At 36.6% G+C, this 19,657-nt stretch overlaps 1 protein-coding gene across 1 annotated transcript in view; it reads left to right on the forward strand.

The window, feature by feature from the left end:
• COL11A1 (collagen, type XI, alpha 1) overlaps positions 1–19,657 on the forward strand; it is a gene marked incomplete at its 5' end in the record, with an annotated part of 124,448 nt that overhangs the window by 84,478 nt on the left and 20,313 nt on the right. The window contains 8 exons of the mRNA XM_009072143.1: positions 3,033–3,140; positions 3,626–3,733; positions 4,789–4,842; positions 8,684–8,737; positions 9,443–9,550; positions 10,947–11,000; positions 11,948–12,001; positions 12,100–12,153. Of these exons, the coding sequence (XP_009070391.1) occupies positions 3,033–3,140; positions 3,626–3,733; positions 4,789–4,842; positions 8,684–8,737; positions 9,443–9,550; positions 10,947–11,000; positions 11,948–12,001; positions 12,100–12,153 (594 nt within the window). The remainder of the gene's footprint in view (positions 1–3,032; positions 3,141–3,625; positions 3,734–4,788; positions 4,843–8,683; positions 8,738–9,442; positions 9,551–10,946; positions 11,001–11,947; positions 12,002–12,099; positions 12,154–19,657) is intronic.

Raw genomic sequence — 19,657 nt, forward strand, 5'->3', positions numbered from 1 at the left:
AAACACTCGGAAAGAATCACTTAGGAGTCTGAGAACTTTTTGCATATTGTTTTTCCAGTCATTAAGAAATAAATGTGGTAGCAGGAGTGGAAAGAGTTTGAAGGGCAAACTTGTTTTTTTTTTTAGATATACTTTGAGCTCATTGTAGTGCAAGCAGGCAACTTGAGGCACAAACTGCACCAAGTTTCTCTGAAAGTATTCCAGAAGACCTCATGGGATTTTTATCTCTATTTCATCTTTAATTACTAACTTGTTATCTTGAAACAGTATTTCAGTGAAAAAAAAAAAAGATTTATAGATGCCCTTAATAGTGGGTTTCTGTGTATCTTCAAGGACCACAATTAAACCACAATAGCTTGCTTTTTTTCACAGTAGCTCATAGCAGACCATGAGCATCAAATTGTCCTAAAATATTTTCCCATCTATTTTTAGCCAACAGAGGGTACGCACAGAAGTGTAATTATAGTGGAGCCTTCATTTGCCATTTATAATAGGAAGAGAATTCATGCCACTGGATGACTTTCCTCCTATCCCCTGCCAATACCAATTGCTTCTAACTAGCACATATCATCAATTATAAGCTTTATTTGGCTAGGGCATGCATCTGCAAGCATACCAAACAAATGACTGCTCCAAATAATGTGCATGCCAATTACTGTGTTTAGAGGGATTTGGACAAAAGAAAGAGATGCATGAATGCACTTCAGAGCAAGGGTTTTTTCTGTTGGTTTGTTCGGGGGAGGTGTTTTCATGCGGGTTTTTTTTTTTGTGGAGGGTTGGTTTATGGTTTTTTTGTTGTTGTTGTGGTGCTTTTGTTTGAGTTTTTTTAACAGTTCCTTTTTTATCTGCTATCTTTGTCTTCTGTTTGTTTTCTTCCCTTCTCATACTACTGTGTGGAATGCTAAATGCTGGTGAGCAAAAGCTCTTTGGAATGTCAAGCAGTCATTTTTCATTTGCTCATTTAGGAATAGGATGCTCAAATAGGCCAGAATAGGCCAGCTGTAGGCTAACCAGTTATCAGTACTGAACTATCTGGGGCTATCTTCCTCTATCTGATAACATATTTCAGCCATGGAGACCTTCACTTGTTGAGCATTTGGTTAACCATCAGTAAAAGTATTACTACTACTACATATGTATATGATAGCTATAATTACATATCACAGAAAGTAAGCTAAAACCAAGGTTGCTAATGAGTTCACAGTCTGTGTGAGGGTAAGACAAAACATTACACTTTCACTCTGTAGAATAGTTCTTTAAAAAATCCCCACAAATTAATAAAAATATTCCAGGATGTGTGTATCCCTGCAAGACCACGGGTTAAGAAATGGTTTCATAATACATGAAGATTGTTTCATAGTGGGACAGAGTGACCAAAAAAGGATAATAAACGTTAGAGAGAACAGACATAAGCTGATTAAAATGCTTTTCTGAGTTGTGACTGTAATTTAGTGCATTCTGCTTTGATCAGAGGCCATTTTCACAGAGAAAGGAGAGGTTCCTTGAAAACAAGATGTACTCCCTGTTCAGAACTCACATGAAATTTAAGAAAAACAGAAATTCTGTAAAGATAAACGTGAAATGTTGTCTCTGTAAAAAGAGGTACTAGAAATTATGGCCACTGTTTGTGACTGTCTGACATAGGAAAGGTCTATGAGTTACTTGGGGTTTTTTCCTTCTCTGTTCTTGCATCCACTGATGAGATGACCTAAAATTGTTTAGTTTATGAGAGCTGACAAGATCAGAGACCATGGTAGTATGGCTTCAGGGTAGTGACTTTTTCTTTTTGACTTCACTGAAGCCTTAGGAACTAGAATAACAGAAATGAGACTGGAACTTAGGCATCCACCCAGACTTAAAAATAACTCCCAGCACCTGGAAGAATAAAGTCATCTGTGATTCCCATGCAAATACTTTTTTTTAACACTTATGCATATTTAGATTAGCAAAAATATTTTGAGAAACCATTCAGCATTCTTTTCTGCTGCAGTTTTTTGGAGGGAAAAGCACCTTATTATGGAATTAGTACCAGTTATGGTAATGAGGTCAGTCCAGGAAAAATGTGTCATGAGTAAAAGCAAAAAATAGGACCCTAACAGGTGAAAGCATCTTAAAATTCCAATGTCCAAGAGCCATCAAATTTGATCTTGCTAAAACATGGGGAAAAAAGAGCCTATTCAGAGCCTCAGGCAACATCACCTGTTAGTTATTTATTCCATGATGTATCATTCCACTTCCAGTATATCAATGGGAAAAGTGAAATTATCAATAATAACTTTCAAGTGTTACAAACTGTCTTCTAGATGTAAAGCTGAAAAGTTGAGAAAATACTGTTGTACAGCAAACAAACCTTTAGCAGTGCTCTAGTGATGCCAAAACCATAAATTACTTAGAAGACAGAAAACAAAGATGCAATTTTAGGGCTTTTTTTACGTATAGTACCTGTCTTTTCACCTTTAATATGCAATATTAGATTTTTAACTTTTTCCATACTTATCTTAAGATACCTGTACATAGAGGCCTTCTCTGTATGACATGCCAGATTAGTCATTATACTTGAACATTTTTACACAGGTGAATTGAAATGCAGAAACCTACTGATCATCACAGCAATGTACAGCACAAAACTTGACTACAAATTTTGGTTGTGGTGTGGGTTAGTTCTGTGTTTTGATATGGTGAATATTCTTTCGTCCAAGTAGTATGTTAGTGTATTTTGAAAACACAGAGGGAAGTAAGTTCTTGAAAACAGGCTGTTTTCAAGCACATTCTTACTATGATGAACAAATGCAGGAAGTGGTATTTATGAAAAAAAGTAATAAATTAGTGTGGTATGAACTGTATTGAGTATGAACTTCAAGTGAGTCCTTTCAACCTTTTTCTTTACTTGCACATATGCTGGGTATATACCCTTCTACCAGCTGGAATCTCACTAAAGAATGGATATCTTCTCTGTAGACCTGGGTCATGAAAGCCACCAACAGTTATCAGGGCTATATCAGTATTCCCTTATACTTTGAATTTCTTTCCAGGGTTCTCCAGGAGAACGTGGATCAGCAGGCACTGCTGGCCCAATTGGTCTACCAGGTCGTCCTGGACCTCAGGGTCCACCAGGCCCCGCAGGAGAGAAGGGTGCTCCTGTAAGTAATCACAGTCCCATAAAACTATCGTGGCACAGACTTTTCATTACAGAATGTTACTTTTTCCCCACTCTTGTATTTGCCCATTCAGTATATCTTCAGAATACCTGATTTAGTCCTTATAGATTTACAATTAAGTAAATAGAAAGAACCTTCCTTATCGTACCTTCTAACACCAAGAAGGGTTAAACCTGTTATTATCACAGCAGGGAGTGAATGTAATAAAATTTTGTCAAATCAGTCTTTCATTAAAACTTTGTACCCAGCCACTCTGCATTAGAGTACAAGTCTGTTTGACATTGGCTTCCATTATTACTTCATGTAATTCTCTGATACATTCTCTTCCCCTTATAGTTTCCTTTCTGTTGGTTTTGGAGGGGAGATATCTCTTTTTTTAATTTTCTATTGTTAAGATGATTCCCTGTACTGAAATTTTCATTAGTCTCCTATCATAATGTGGATTACTTCTTTTTCTTCAAAACCAGGGTGAAAAAGGTCCTCAAGGTCCAGCTGGACGTGATGGAATACAGGGTCCTGTTGGACTTCCTGGTCCTGCTGGTCCTAGTGGTTCTCCTGGAGAAGATGGTGACAAGGTGAATAATTATAATTGGTATTAGTGCATCTCTGACAAGATCTGACAGTTCTCTGTAGCTTTCCTCACAATAAATGTGGTAATGAAGCAACAACTCTGACCCCTGCCATCCCCAGATTCCCTCTGCCTACTGAAAAAAAAACCCTAAAAGCCCTTCTATAATCAAATGTTCGAGGGACAGATGCCACAGGACATTGGGATTTGTGTTCAAGAACTACTGGAATAACATTTATCCTGGCAAAGAAACAATGATGAGAGTGTGGCAAAATAAATCAAGGCATATGATGTCAAAATTGATTTTTGCCTATTTTAGAAACTTGGTTTGCTGAATAAGATGAAATGTTCTCAGTAATATATAGGGATTCAGAGCCACTGTTCATACGTTGAGGCTGTCAAAATAATTACATTCACAGCAGAGATATTCTGTTGATTTTTGGCTGAATTTGACACAGCACCTTTCAGGATCATCTTGCATGTTTGCTTGATCCAGCACTGATCTGTTAATTAGCACAGGGTAAAGGTAAAGGCTTTGACATTAATTTTTGTGATGTATGAGTGGTACTTATCCCACAGAGAGTGTTTTCTGTGATTTAATTTAATTGTCTTTTATTATTGTATAAAGAAAACATTATTTTCTACCACAGTTTCTTGGTGATTTGAATAATTTTGAAGTTTTGAAATACCATACACTACAGTGAGAAGCAGTTGTTCAGTCATATACAGTTAGATGAGTCTGTAAATCAGGCTGCTTTCACTGTAAGTTCATATTGAAGGTGACATGAGGAACACAATTTCCTTTATTTAGAGCTCAGTTGCACTATACTTCAAAGCCAGGTCTTGTTGCCCTTTGCAATATAGCAATCAATATCTGGATTAATATGACATACTATTGATCGTTGCAGAATTGGTCCCTTTAGGCTTTCACACTTGAAGCAGCAGCATAAAACACAGAATAATCATATCAAAGGGGACATTTAAAGGTACTGTGATACTGACATCAGCTAAGTGTGAAGGAGACCATTTTAAACAAGTTTAACTTTTAACTTTCAATTACAGGGTGAAATTGGTGAACCAGGTCAGAAAGGTAGTAAAGGCGACAAAGGAGAAAACGTGAGTAGCAAAATCCTTTCTTCATTGCATTTGTTCTTTATAAATAAAAAGTATTCATGCATGAAGTATGAAGGTAGCTTTGCTACATAAAGAAGCAGAAACAGAGACACACTTCTAAAATGTTTCTTCAAAATAATTTTGTTTTAATGCAATGCTAGATGTTTGTACTTATAAAGCCATGCATATATTTAGTATTGCTCATATTCCTAGAGCTTACAGAATTGTTAAAAAATAGATAGGTAGACTACACTCATAAACACCCTTTCTATATCACTGAAATTCATCCATCCTGCATTTGAACTGGGAGAGACCAAGAATTCACATACATTATCTTACTGTGTTAAAGTTAACTTCACTGACTGATTGTGTGAACATATCCAGCTTCAGCTTCTTAGCCATATTGGTGAAGACTATGAAGACTCAGTAGAGGAATCTACTTATGCAATTTTAAAATTTTTGAAGAGTATCTAATTCTAGGAGAGCACAATTAACTGATGGCAACGTTTCAGAACAGTGAAGGTCTCAGATGAAATGGCTTATCCAAGATTCCATATGTTATCATTAGGCCTATTAGTGAACCTAGGACAAATCAGCCTTCGGTCTTTATGGGAGGATATATACAAATTCCAAAAAAATCACAACTTTATGATCATATCAAGGAAAAAAAATAGGGTGATAAAATGTGCAAAAACAGACAAAGTTGTTGGATTTTTTTCAAATATAAGCTTGTTCTTTTCAGTTATTTATATGAGAAAGCCTTCTGCAGTTTCCAGTGCAGAAACACATACTTTCCATAATCTTATTTTATTATTTCAAAGCACAAGTGTTATAATAAACTGTTCTTAATGCCCTGTTAACAAGAGGAATGTGTTCCCATATGGATAATAGAGCATTTATATTATAACCCCTGTTTTCCAAGAAACATACATGTAACCAAGCTGTAAACAAATTCTGCTTCAGACTAAAATTACTCCTGCATAATCTGAGTTGAATGCTTTGATTAACTTGGTAAAATTAATTCATCAAATTAAAACATTGTTAAAAGTCAGTTTTAAAGCTATGGACTCATTCTCAAGTAACTGAAAGTCAATCTATTTGCTGTGGTAGCTGTAAACCAGATGTGGGATACACAGAGATACATGCAGCCCTGTCCATCCAAAGAGCTTCATAACAGTACAGCTCTGTGTACACAGGAGAATCTGGCATTTAAAGGAAAGGGTGGAGGAAGCATACAAAGCAGGTCATAGGATCATAGAAGCACAGAGTGGCTTGGGTTGGAAGGGAACTTAAAGATGAGCTAGTTCCAACCCCTGATCCAGTTCTACTTCAGGCTTTGCATGTGATCACATGCACATCCTTCTGTTTTTCCCCTTTGACATGTCTCTTCATTAGAGATGCTTCTGCATCAGAGAAACTCAGAAAAAAACCACATGCTGCACTTTTCTATTTCAGATTGTTTTAGCATACCTAGTTATGCAGAGCATTAGACTGTGACCACAGTTCCCATAGTGAGTACTAATGTATTTGGGCATGTTCCAGCAGACCTGCTTTACAAATACCGTGTCTGCAGCATTATCATTTGAGAATGTATCCTGTATGCTCAGTCTCAAGGTGTTTAAGGCACGTAGTAATATTATATATTTTCCTTAAAATACAGGATTCAGTGTTCAGACCTGCTTAGTCGAAGTGAGTGTTACCCCAGTTGAAGTCACATGCATTGAATCTATCTGCCCTCAATTGCAGTCATTCAACCCTAACAATTTCACAGAATCATGGAATCAGTTAGGTTGGAAGGGACCACAGTGGGTCATCTGGTCCAGCCTCCCTACTCGAGCAGGGCCACCCTAGAGCACATGGTTCAGGATTGCATCCAGAAGGTTCTTGAACCTCCAGTGAGGGAGAATCCATGATCTCTCTGTGCAGTCAGTCTGTTCCAGTGCTTTCAGAATGTGTTTATTTTTAATCTGCTTTCCTTTCAACATGCTGACAGATGTATACTGGGGCAGGGAGGAAAGGCCTTGTGGACTACCTTTGAAAGATTCTGAAGAGGAAGCACCTAGTTCTGAAATCACAGGACATAAAGAATAGATATTCACCAGACCTAACAACCCACAATAGCCTTGGTGGGCACTTACAGACTGATCACAGGAAAGATCCTGATCAAAGAACTGATCCCTCTTTCCTATTTAAAATTGCTGAAAACATCTTCAATTCCCTGTTGAAACTAACAAGGATTTATATTCGGGAGTTTAAATATTCTGTCCCTAACAAAAATTACTATGTTGCTATATATTTGCTAGGAACAGCACAATTTTGTTGTTGATGTGCACCCTCTCTTGAGCTTCAAAACCTCCACAGCTACCACAGCTGCCTTTATTAACTGAATGTTCTCTCATTATTCTGATCGGTCTCCAGAGCAATGGGAAAAAAAGAGTATGGTCATGTGTCCAAGTAACTTCTCATTAATCAATTGCAAAGTACTTTCGAACAGTACTTTATATCAAAATGGGGTTTTATATGAGTTCCAAAATGTGTAGGCCTCATTCCAGGCCCTATAAAATGCAGGAGAAGGTTGAAGCATCCTGCAGAGTGTAGAAACAATCCATTGCAATATGACTTTTATAAAAATACATGCATGCCAATTCCCTTTCTCATGGTAACCCTCCCCCGTCAACTGAATCATTCCTAGAAGTCCTTTCATTTAGATATGTCACCAGAGAGGCTAAAAAGCTTTGCTTCATGTATTGCCATCAGGTATGTGACAAAAAGAAAATTATGAAAGAGAAGAAATACATAGCTTGACACTTCAAGCTCCCTAGAAAATAAGATACTCTAAGATATACATAGAACCAAAGAAGAAATAAGAACTCTCGTTTCCTAATCTCCCTATAAAGGGCACAGTAATCCAATTTTAGCCCTAGCAAGGTCTTTAAATCCAAGCATTATTCTACTTTAAATTACAATTTGCAGCCTAGAAGCTGTACACAACTTGCCATCTGAAATAGATTAGAATTAGCCAATGCCAGGTTAAAACATAAGTTTTATGCTTTCTTAGCTTCACTTTTTGTCAGTCTAGTTTCTCTAGTGTTGTAAAACCAAGGTTCAAACTACCACATAATTTTAACCCCATCATAAACTAGTATCTTGCATTCCCATACTCTGTTAGCTAGCTTCATTACAGCACATGACTGAGCTCTAAATTATGTGCAATATAACTTAGAAAGTTATTCTGCAAGGAGACTGAAAAAAATTAAATTCCTCTCAGAGACTTCTTTTTTGCCATTCTGTTGAAAAGAGACTTAATATCAAAGAGAACATGACTCCCAGTGCTCAGCAAGAACTCAGACTTTTTCGTATCTCCTGGAGGTCAAAATAAGCTTTGTGCTATTGCAAAGATGATTTGTAATTTCATAAAAACTAATCCAAATAATAAGCATTCCACTTAAAGGCAGATTTTTAGATAATGTTTAGCTGAGGGTTTTTTTCATAAAACTCATGGAAAGGTCTGATATTTTTGTGAAAAAAATAATAATTTCGTTTTGATTCCTGTTTGCATGGGAGTCTATTCTGAAACATTACAACTGTGCTTCCAACAAATGCCAGTATTGTCTATTATAGATGTGCACATCTGAGTTTTTGAGAAATAAACAAATCATGATTGTTTGTACTGAATGGAAAAGACTTGTGAATAATGCTGCATTCTCTATGGAGAAATGTAGAAACGCTTAATAGACCATGATCATGCAAATAGGGTTGTCTCTCTAGTCTCTATATTTGCTTTTAATCTCATTCCAGATGTCATAATCACTAACTCGTCCTTGTGGATGTTTGTTTGTTTCAGGGTCCTCCAGGTCCACCAGGTCTCCAGGGTCCTGTCGGTGCTCCGGGTATAGCCGTAAGTAGCTTATTCAAAGCAAAACTCAATCTTGTATAACTCATTCTCAGTTCTTTGAGCTGCATGCTCCTTCCTCAGGAATACATTTCAAATCACCATTAACTGTTATGTTGTTGTCCCCTTACATGCAGTTCTTTATTGTAAACAAGCCTACATGGGTGTTATTTTACAGCACATTTACAGCAGGGCAATAATTTGACAAAATTATTAAAAATGAAATAGTGTCAATAGTGAGTGGAGCCCATCTGTTCAGTGAACTTGTCTGCGGATTTGTATCACAGTCAGTGCTAAAATCAGCTCAGTACCAGATGCAGTATCTCTTTTTAAAAAACACCTGATACCAGGTGAATTGACTTTTATTTTGATTTAGAAGATTGAATTCTTTTACTCTGAAGATTGGCAGAACTATATGCTACTCATATTTACTAATACATAGGTATTCAACAGCTAGAATGTTTATGCAGATGTGAAAGAGAAGAGGAATTCAGGGATTTTTTTTTTTTTGTAACACATGCAGTATTAATTGACCTGCATTAAGCTGGCATTTGTATAACAGATTTCATTCAATCAAGGTGGTGTACATGGATTTGTAAAGACATTCGGCCTGATTCTGAGCCCTCTTGTTTTCCAGTGATTTCCACAGAGCTTTTTTCCGTTGTTATTATCAGACCTGTGATATTTTGGCTTTTCATTGTTTCCAACTAGGGAGGTGATGGAGAGCCAGGCCCAAGAGGTCAGCAAGGGATGTTTGGGCAAAAAGGTGATGAAGGTCCTCGAGGCTTCCCTGGCCCTCCAGGTCCTATTGGCTTGCAGGTAAATTCCTTTATTATTTTACCCTCTACATGTAAGATCCCTGGTTTCTGTATCACAAGCTGAATATCTATTGTCTTCTATTAAGTAAATGATAGCATCAGTTAATAAGAACTGAAAGATCCCATAGTCATAGATTTTATGCATAAATAGCAGATTTAGTGCAGAAGGAGATTAGTAGGATGCTCTGAAACTGAACTCCTGGCTAACACAGACTTTAGAATTTCATTCAGTAGAACAATTTCTTTTTAACAAGAGCACTTCTATGTACTGGAGATACACACTTCAAGGAAAAGATTCAACCTGGAGGCGTATTTCACATGTCCTATTCATTTACAGTATTTTCACAATAGGTTTTGGCAACACAGTGTGTTTCTCACTGATGCCATCACAGACACTACATGCATCCTGAAAGATTAGCAGAACTCCATAATGCTTATATACTGCTGCCTTTGTTGGCAGGTTCCTAGAGTTTCAATTTTGAGAGTCTTTCTACTGTTCAGATTGTGTCAAACTAGGAAGGCAGCTGAGAAATGGATATAGTGTTGGTTAAGTTTATACTTCCTACATTTTTATACAGCTTTGTAGCAAAGGTGGCAAATTTTGTTTTCCAATCTGTTGAGCTGTAGTTTGATAACATACTTAAAAGTAGCAGAACCTAGGAAGTGAAGATTAAACTAGATTTTGACAAAATGTAAAGCAATAAAATGCTATTGACTCCAGAGTCAGGGGATCTGCTTTTTCCAGAATACAAGCTTTGACCCTACATTTAGGACTGCCCAGCTTAGTGGTGATAGTGCTTCTAGCTAGGTATCAGTATTAGCATCAACTACAGTTTCCATGGTGTTTGTTACTAGACAAACTTGGACACTTTGCTTCTAAGGGTATGTTTGTATAACCCAATGCAATGCCTCCCAGCAGGATCTATCACCTCCACTGGACACCTTATTAAAGCAGTTACACAACTTCCAGTACTCAGGTAGCTTAGACATCTTTGCATACCACTTCATTATGCTGCACAGATCATGTTTTCTTTACATATATATGTATCATTGCATAAATTGAATTATCCAGACACCCACCTGGACTCTGGATAATGATGACAGTGGTTTTAAAGTCACCCACCCTAGCATTTCTGTGTAAATTTTTTTTTCCCAAAAAATTTTCTGCATCCCTTAGTTTAATCATCCTAGGACTAATTTGCTGTAATATAAAAAAAAACTAATTTTCTTTTTCTTTTCATTTTAATGTAAATAGGTCTTTTTTTTCTTGTTCCACCACCCTGCCCTTTCCAAGCTCACAAGTTTCACATGTAGATGTGATTTATATCATTTCATATTGATTTATAACTCATCATTCCAGGTACCCTACTAATAGTATTCTCCTCTGTGTGTTTTAGGGTCTGCCTGGTCCACCAGGTGAAAAAGGTGAAAATGGTGATGTGGGTCCAATGGTAAGACTTCTTCCCCATTGGTCACTCTGGAGGACATAAATATCCTCCCTATATTATTGTCCTTCCTCTATAGCTCACAATTTGATAAGTTACTCCTGAATTTGGTGACTGTGTATTGAAACATTTTGTGTAACACAAACTTTCTCTGGGAGTTTGCTTTCCTACGTCTATCTCTTCATCTTTAATATCAGGCTATATGTAACTTAAGAAAATGCTCTGAAAAATAGATAGCGAATAGATACTATGTGTATCTGAGACAAGACAGTGGCAATCAGGTCCAGGAAAGAAAAAGGAAAAATAGATACCACTGCACCAGAGAGTCTGAAGCTACTTTTCTGAAATACAGGGCATTGTATGTTTGCTTCAGGTAATTGCAGGCCAGAAGATGGTAAACACTATTTGGCTATGTTTGCTTTCTCTGGGTGATACATTTTCCAACTGTTTATACTGTTGACAGGATGCCTTCTGGGCTGTTCCTGACTGAAATGCAAGCTATCTGCAGTATACTTTTGCCTCCAGCACCCTATGCCAAGCCTGGATGCTTCATTATTGCCCATCTGTAGGCACCATGGTGCAGTGCTGTGACAGGGCTGTTACCAAACATCTGAACTAGTCTGGGGTCTTTGCACAGTGGGATGGGCATACAGGTAACCTTCAGGGAAAGTACAGTGCAGGAAACCAATGCTCAGGAGTCCTAAGCATCAGATCATTTCCAGTTCAGATACTGTGTAACATAGCCTGGATCCCCTGCCACCTTGTGAACTCATCCAGTTGGCAGCAATCTGGCCCTGCTGTTTCTGTAGCACTGCAAAGATTAAAAGTCCTCTACGGATTGAGTATATTATTTTTCATTGGCCAAAAATCCCTACTGGACTTATTCTTTATGATTGTGACTCTATTAACTCCATTTTATGATTCTATGATATCAAATTGTCTCTTTGATACAGGGTCCACCTGGCCCTCCAGGTCCAAGAGGTCCCCAAGGTCCTAATGGAGCTGATGTAAGAATTAACCTATTTTTTTCTTTTGCTAATTAAGTAATAAGCACTCTATTTTGGCAAACTGTATTTGGGGTAACAAATATTTTTTATCATTGTAGGGTCCTCAAGGCCCTCCAGGCTCAGTCGGCTCTGTTGGAGGTGTTGGTGAAAAGGTGAGTGTTGATAATAACCTCCTAGAAAGAGAAAATGTTGGAATTGAAATAGGAATATGAACATACATTTTTATTCTTCTGTGGAGATACAGTTCCCAAATATCCTTTGCTGACCTAGTAATTGTTAATAGTCATCTACCTATACTCCTAATTGCTGACTTACTATGGTTGGTCTTTTTATTTCAAGTTTTGCAGCACAAAATTATTTAACAACCAGAGGAAAGTACTTTGGAGCAAAAATGTAGTTTTCAGATGAGGGATTAAAGTGAACTAAGGTTATTTCCTTCACTATGTAGATTGATGATTGCAGTAACATTATTGGCCTCAAATGTTTTCTATTTTATGCTGGTGTATCTTAGGATATGACATAGCCCTTTATCTGGAACATTAAGAATACATGCTGTTATCTAATGTATCAGTGGTAAATACTCTGTGAGGTGAAGCACCTTCAGCATCAATATATATCTGTTCCTCATACAGACAGACACAGTTCCAATAAAGTCAAAGTTTGAGGATTATTTGTGCTAGTAGAAAACCTGACTTAAGATGATGCTATATGACATTCATTCATCAGAATTCTTTTCATTGCTATTTTCAGTTCTCTATTCACAATATGGAGTGGATTGGTTTGGGTTTATATAATTTCATATCTTATACAAACAACATGCCAGATATATCTTCCTTATTCTTAAAGGAAATATGATATATGCATAGATGTAAGGGCTGTTTTTTTTCTGTGATTTATTTGAAGCCGCAGAGTAAACTGTTATGTAGTGCTGAGCAAGCAAAAATTTCAAAAGAGAGTTTCTGTATGTATAGATGTAAGGGCTGGTTTTTCTGTGATTTATTTGAAGCAACAGAGTAAACTGTTATGTAGTGCTGACCAAGCAAAAATTTCAAAAGAGAGTTTCTCAAAATGCCTCTTTATTTTATCAAGTTGCATGACCTCAGCCACATTATGCATGTAACCCTAAAAGCCTTTTGCTGTAATGTTACAGATTTAACATGAATTTTTTCTTGAACTTTGGAATTGGAAAGAAAATTCTGAGTGGAGCATAAGGTGCAGGAAACACAAATATATACCAGGCCACTGTATAAATAGCTTATTGAGAATCTATGTAGATTGCTCTGGAGTATTTATTTGCCACAGAGTATCACATGTATTCAAAGAAACACTGAAATAATGAATCCTAGAAAAGACATCTCTAGGAATGTCATTATTGGTAGTTCTTCAGAAAGCTCACCATATTGATAATTTCTCAGAACATGAAGAAAGATTTCCCTTTTTATTCCTGTCCCGTCAGGTAAATAAATGCACAGGTAACTTTCCTCTTCTCTTCCTCAGACACCATTACTGAACTTCAGCATTTTAGAAGTCTTGAATTCTTCACCCTTTAATTCATTACTGAACTTCAGCACTTCAGAAGTCTTGAATTCTTCACCCTTTAATTTATCCACAAATTCTCTTTGGCACAGTGTACCAGTGTTGTAGCTTTAGGTACAAATCCCATCTGATCTATGAATTTACAAAAAATTACTCAAGTACTAGGTCAATCAAAATCACTTAGATTTTTTGTGATCCTCAGTCACTGTGGAAAAGCATGTTACTCTGCTTCACAGAGCTTTTAGGTATCCTTTCTTTTCACAAGATAAGGAAGTTGCCATTATTTTTTCTCAGGATCATTTGTATCACTGATATTTGTTTCTTAATTAAAAAAAAAAGTAAAACTTGCAGTTCATCTTACAGTAGTTCACAAGCTTCTTGTTCCCCTATGATAAGAAAATATCTTTCTTGTGATGCTCCTTAACATTGTTGACACCTACCATAAAATTTTTGTTATGTGTCCATTTTCCTTCATTAAAATATCTTTAATTAACCCTTCACTTATATTAAGGCCATGTCAAAAGGAACCATCATCTTCATATCAGTATGTCCAAACTATTCTTTTAATAGAATCTTTGGATATTTTGTGATTATTTTTTTTTTTCCCCCTACATGCCCATCAAATAAATCACTTACCAGTTCTCTGGGATGTGGTGAAGAGTGTACTAGAATAATGTAATATAATATATGACTCGATGGAAAAATATCCTACTTGGTCTCCTTTCTTTGTCTTTTGAGACCATAAGGTACTGAGCCCAAGTCATGTGTCATGTGTCAAGCTGACAGTGCTTCACTGCAGTCCTTCTTTCTAAGGATGTTGCTCTGAGCATCAGCTCACCTCTTGGGAGCAGTGTCATTCCTGTGCCTTCAGTCTTCTTTCCCCAAAATTGCACAAGACATACAAAACATGATGCCCTCCTGCTTGACTGCATTATTAACAAGAATTTTCCCTCTAATGTCCCAAGTTTGTGACATTTTTCAGCTAGCCTATTTTTAAAAAGATCTTGGCCTTTTGAAGAGCTGCAGGATGTTTTTTTCCTCACTGGGAAGAGTACCAAAAACGTGACACAATGTAAGAGTTGGTAGAAAAAAAAAAGTTGCTGGAACTAGAGAGTCTGTACGTCTGTGGAATATGGAAAATAATGGACACTGTGGGAGGAAAATTTTTTCCAGCGCCCACTAGGGTATGCAGAAAAATATTAATTACGAGAACATCCAGGGTAGCACCCAATTATATTCACTGCTTTAAAAAAAACAAACCACCTGGTGTAATACTGTGGCTCATTGAACTCAATAGGAATTTTGCCATTGGTTTCAGTCACCTCTTTAATTTTTACTGTTTCATGATCACGTATTACTCCAGTCATTTTATAAAAACATTGGCTTATACTGAACTCTTTACTCCTTTGTTTCTCCCTGTGACTCATCTGTATGATTTAGAATCCCTATTTGTGATGATCAGCCCACAAAATTTAATTCAAGAACATGAAATTCAGACTGTTTATCACTGGTTGTCATTTTTTTTATTTCCTCTTGCTTATTTCCCAGATTCTCTGCATTCACAAGCAGCTTCCAAGTGTATTTTGGAAGTTTTTATTTATTTTAATTACTTTCCTCCTCCTCCTCAAGTTTTAGTACATGCCAGGTGTTCTTCCTTGTTAGGATACCTTCTTTCTTAATTTCTGTTCCACTTAATAAGTTTTGCAAGCTTAGGAATCATTGTGTTGTTTTGTCAGGAGGGCTTCCCACAATGGGAGGACAGTTCATGCTTTTAAACAAAACATGCATTTTCTCTTTTCCTTTTCTTCCCACACATTTCTTCCCCAATGTTTTTCTTATTATGTCAGCATGCTTTGGCCTCTGCACCCCTTTCAGGAAAGACATACCATACCACAGATAGCAATCCAGTGCTGATTCTAGAGAGTGGAAAAACATCGTGACATCATCCCTGTCACTGTTAAGGAGTGAAATAGGTTTGCTCACTTTCATATTTGCATGGTTAGACCAGAAGATATTTTGTCATTAATATTGGGGTTTCAAAGCTCCCTTATCTTCTGGCAAATGATACACAATTTTTGTCACATTTAGTGCCATGTATTTTTAACTACCTTGTTGTTACCTCTGCTCTACACACAAGGGCCTAAATGTTCAAAGACATCAGCACTACAAATGTGCATGTAGCCTTGCATTATTAATGCTTGCAACCTCTGTGGAGCAGTCTAGAAGTCTCAAGACTTACACTCAACTAGAATCACTTAAATCCAGCCTCAACACAGAGAGATTCTCTTTGTTGTGCTTTCAATTAAGAAAAAGTGGAAACCCAAAATGTACCAACACATGCTTATCTCTAATTTGATATGAAAGTCCTAACATGCAGGTATTCTAAAACACCCAGGAAGTTGCTCATGACTTCTCAAAACTGAGCCTCAGATGTTTTACATAACATAAGAATTTACAACAGAGGGAAAACAGAACAAGTAATGTTAACCTCACACTTCTCTTCCACAAAACCTAATAAAATAAATTTGCCTTTCTAATTTAGATTAATCTGTGATAACCACACTAAGCACTGTGCCATCTCCCGTGTTATAAACTGTCAGAGTGAGAGAGCAATGCAAAATTAATGTCTGCAGAACCTAAGCATTTTTTCTGTAACCTCTCAGAGTTCAGGTCTGGTTTACTGTATGAAAAAGTCTGATAGAAAACCACTACACTCATCTGGGTTTATATTCCCTCCTATTATATTATTCTAAAATACTTCTCAATGTAGTACACTAATAATGAGTCCAACACAGTAAACAAGTGAAATCAATAGTCTGCATCCTTAATCATTGATCTGTACTGCAGATGGAAGTGAGGGGATAAAATCAATTGAGTATTCTGGCTCTAAGTTTAAAAACATGTCTGATAAGTTTGCACAGACATCTTTATGTGTGCATATCATTTTCCCACACAGCTACGTGCAGATACTGCTAAAGTACCTAATCAAGATGCCTCTATGACAGTTGATGCTACTTGAATATTCGTCCTCACAAAGTACTTATAATAACTTTACAAGACTGTGATTTCTTCTCATCCTTCTCCATCTCTTCAATGCCTGTAAATGTGAGCCTTCCCAAAACACAGTACAGCTTTAGAATTTCTCTCTCAATTAAATTTAGTTCTCCACAGAGCCATTATATATAACACAGTCACATATATATACCTGTGCGAAAAGGGATTGTCTTCTACAGTCACAATTTTTCTCTTTTTTTCCTGTTTTGTGACAATGGCAAAAAGGAGCAAGACTAACTAAATCATTGTCACGACTAATTCAGTTGCAAAATTGCCTCTCATTCTTACAAAATAAATCACCATGTCCCAGAATTTAACCAAAAGGTGGCAGCCTTCCATCCACTATCTCTGTGCTTTGTATGGTCATGCATAGAACTGGTCATAAGGAAAATAGACAACTTTTAAACTACTTTGCCTAGCCTGAGAGAAACCATTCTGCTCGTTTAATCCAAGGAGGTTTTCAGAATTAAACATGTCTGTGAAGTGACAGGACTCTGCAGTTTAGGATGTCTGTTTGTGTTTGTTGAACTTCTGTCAGAGGAAGACTTTGCCTAAGATAGACCACACCAACTTTTAAAACATCTGACTTGGTAACAAAGAGGTGGAATAAATCTATTATTAGATCATAAAATCTATTTCCCCAAAGAACTCAAAATATTTCCCATGGAGAAGGTGTATCAGGTTCTGAATATCATCATTACTAAAAATGCAGAGATAGGGCCAACAATGACTATAGATTGCAGAGTTTTTAGTAGCTATAAATATGCACTCTGTAAATATATGTCAGCTACCATCTTCTCTATCAAAACATTGTTTAACTCCCTTAACAGCTGTCTAAACCAAATACTACACTTCATAGTACCTAACACTTGGAATATAAAAATCACTGTCAGATAGAGCAAGGACTGCATACAGGAAGAGTCACATTTTTTAGTAGAGCAATGATTTAGTAGAGCAATGATTAATATGAGATGAAACTTTAACTGGTCTCATCCTTCACAGATGCCCTTTAAGGGGAACATCTTGACATTTTCTAGCCTTTCCAATTTTGCTATCTTCCACATTGCTGCTTATTGGGGAGCTGCTGTGCACAGAGCTCATATAGGCTGCCTACATCTGCCCATCTCAACACGGGTGCTATAGCAGGATCCCCCAGGATCCCCAAGTATAGGGGGATAATGTCAGAGAAAGCCTATTGTCGCATGATAATATAAAATGAAGAGGTGTTTGTCAGTAGGAAAGGTAAGGATTGTATTATAAATCAAATGTGGATCATCATAAATTACACTATCATTTGGCAGAAAAAAGAACTCACTCTCTGAGAAGCTTACCAGGGAGTAACACTGGCACAAGTGCTTGTCAGCAAAGACTTGGCACAATCAGTGCTCTTATGTCAGTCCTTTAGTTATTCCTGCACTGGGGACACCTGTTGAAAGGGTCTGCATCATCGACTCTACCAGATCTAGTATGTGTACTAACTTTAATAACATCACTCTTTTTGTAAATTCCAGACTTCATTCTCTGTTGCTATACAAAGCTCATTTGATTGATTGTAGGCATGGACAAATACCCAATGATGCAGCAGATTCAGTAAATCCTGTGCAGAGGATACAGAAATGAAGATTATGAATTTTCCTAGAAAACATACTTAATGCTTATAGACCTGAAGTATCCACTAGGGCTTTGGTTTTTTTAAATAATGAATGCTGTATCACAGAAGCAAATGAATATTAAGTACTAAAAGGGATCATTAATTTTTAAGATTACTACAAATTTGAGTGTATGTAATAAAACATACCACAGTTTCTAAAGGCACATTCACCCTTTAAAAGTGCCCTTTCAAAAAGGGCATTTTAATATTGCTTCTAATATTTTGGTTGTCTGTTAATTATCCTAGTGTGGAATTCAGTTGGGCACTCAAATCTTTTACCGTTAATCTAATGTAATATTTATATTGGGCCAAATTCTGTTCCCAGTGAGGTCATCATGCTGCTAAGATGTGTTTTAATTTTGTATTTTGATTTATAGTTTTATACTGTCCATGTGGAAATGATAGGCAGGCATGATGTATTAATTAAATGGTCATAGACTGAAAAGGGGTGTGCAGGTCACACAGGTTATGAAGGATACACAAATTTCTTCCAAATTTCTGCGTTCAGGGGAGGGGATTGAATAAAATGCGTTTTCAGCACTGAACTACTCTTGTTCATAGGCATAATTACTGACAAGGCTTGTTTGGTTTGGAAAAAAAGAATATATATGGGAAAAAAAAATCCCACCATTAGCAATTAGATAGAGAAATCCTTTGGAATAAGAATATATAGTTTACTATCTCAGCACTCTATGGCAGACACAAAGGATATTCTGTTACCCTTTCAGAGATTTGTGTCTGTGATGCTAATAACTAAATATTCTACTAGCAGAATAGTTTTCTATAAAAGTTTATTTATCAGACCACTGAGCTAGAAAATAATCAGTCATAACAAAACTTTAAAATGAACAATTGAAGACCCTTGGAGCTAATACACAGTATTACAGTATACAGAAAGAGACTGAATTATCTTAAATGTTCACTTAATAGTCCATAATCTTTGACTTGCACAGATTTTCTTCGTATGGTGTCATACTCACAGCCACCTGCTCTACTAAATAATTTCCATAACTGGTAAATACATAGCATACACCTCTGTAGCCTGTGCATAAAGTTTTACCAACTGTAATGCTATTGCTTTATCCTTATGCTTTTCTTTATATGATATTTCTCTTTATTCTAACAGCATAGCAATATATCAATATAGCAATAATCACTTCATTCCATTCACATTCATTTCCAATTAGTGTTCTCTTATTTGCAGAATCTTGCTTCCAGGCAAAACATATCTTGTAGAAAACAAAATTCTTCCAGAGACGAAAAATATACAGTCAATATACTTATTTGGCTCTTCTGTAACTAGAAAGAAAGATGACAAACAGGAAATTTGCAGTATATGGGACAATAAAGGGCAAGACCTTCCAAAGCCCAAAGGGGAGGTTAGTCTCCCTGGCTCACAAAAATATGAGTTTGAT

This window comes from Acanthisitta chloris, unplaced genomic scaffold, assembly GCF_000695815.1.
Source record: "Acanthisitta chloris isolate BGI_N310 unplaced genomic scaffold, ASM69581v1 scaffold7503, whole genome shotgun sequence".
Taxonomy (NCBI): Eukaryota; Metazoa; Chordata; class Aves; order Passeriformes; family Acanthisittidae; genus Acanthisitta; species Acanthisitta chloris.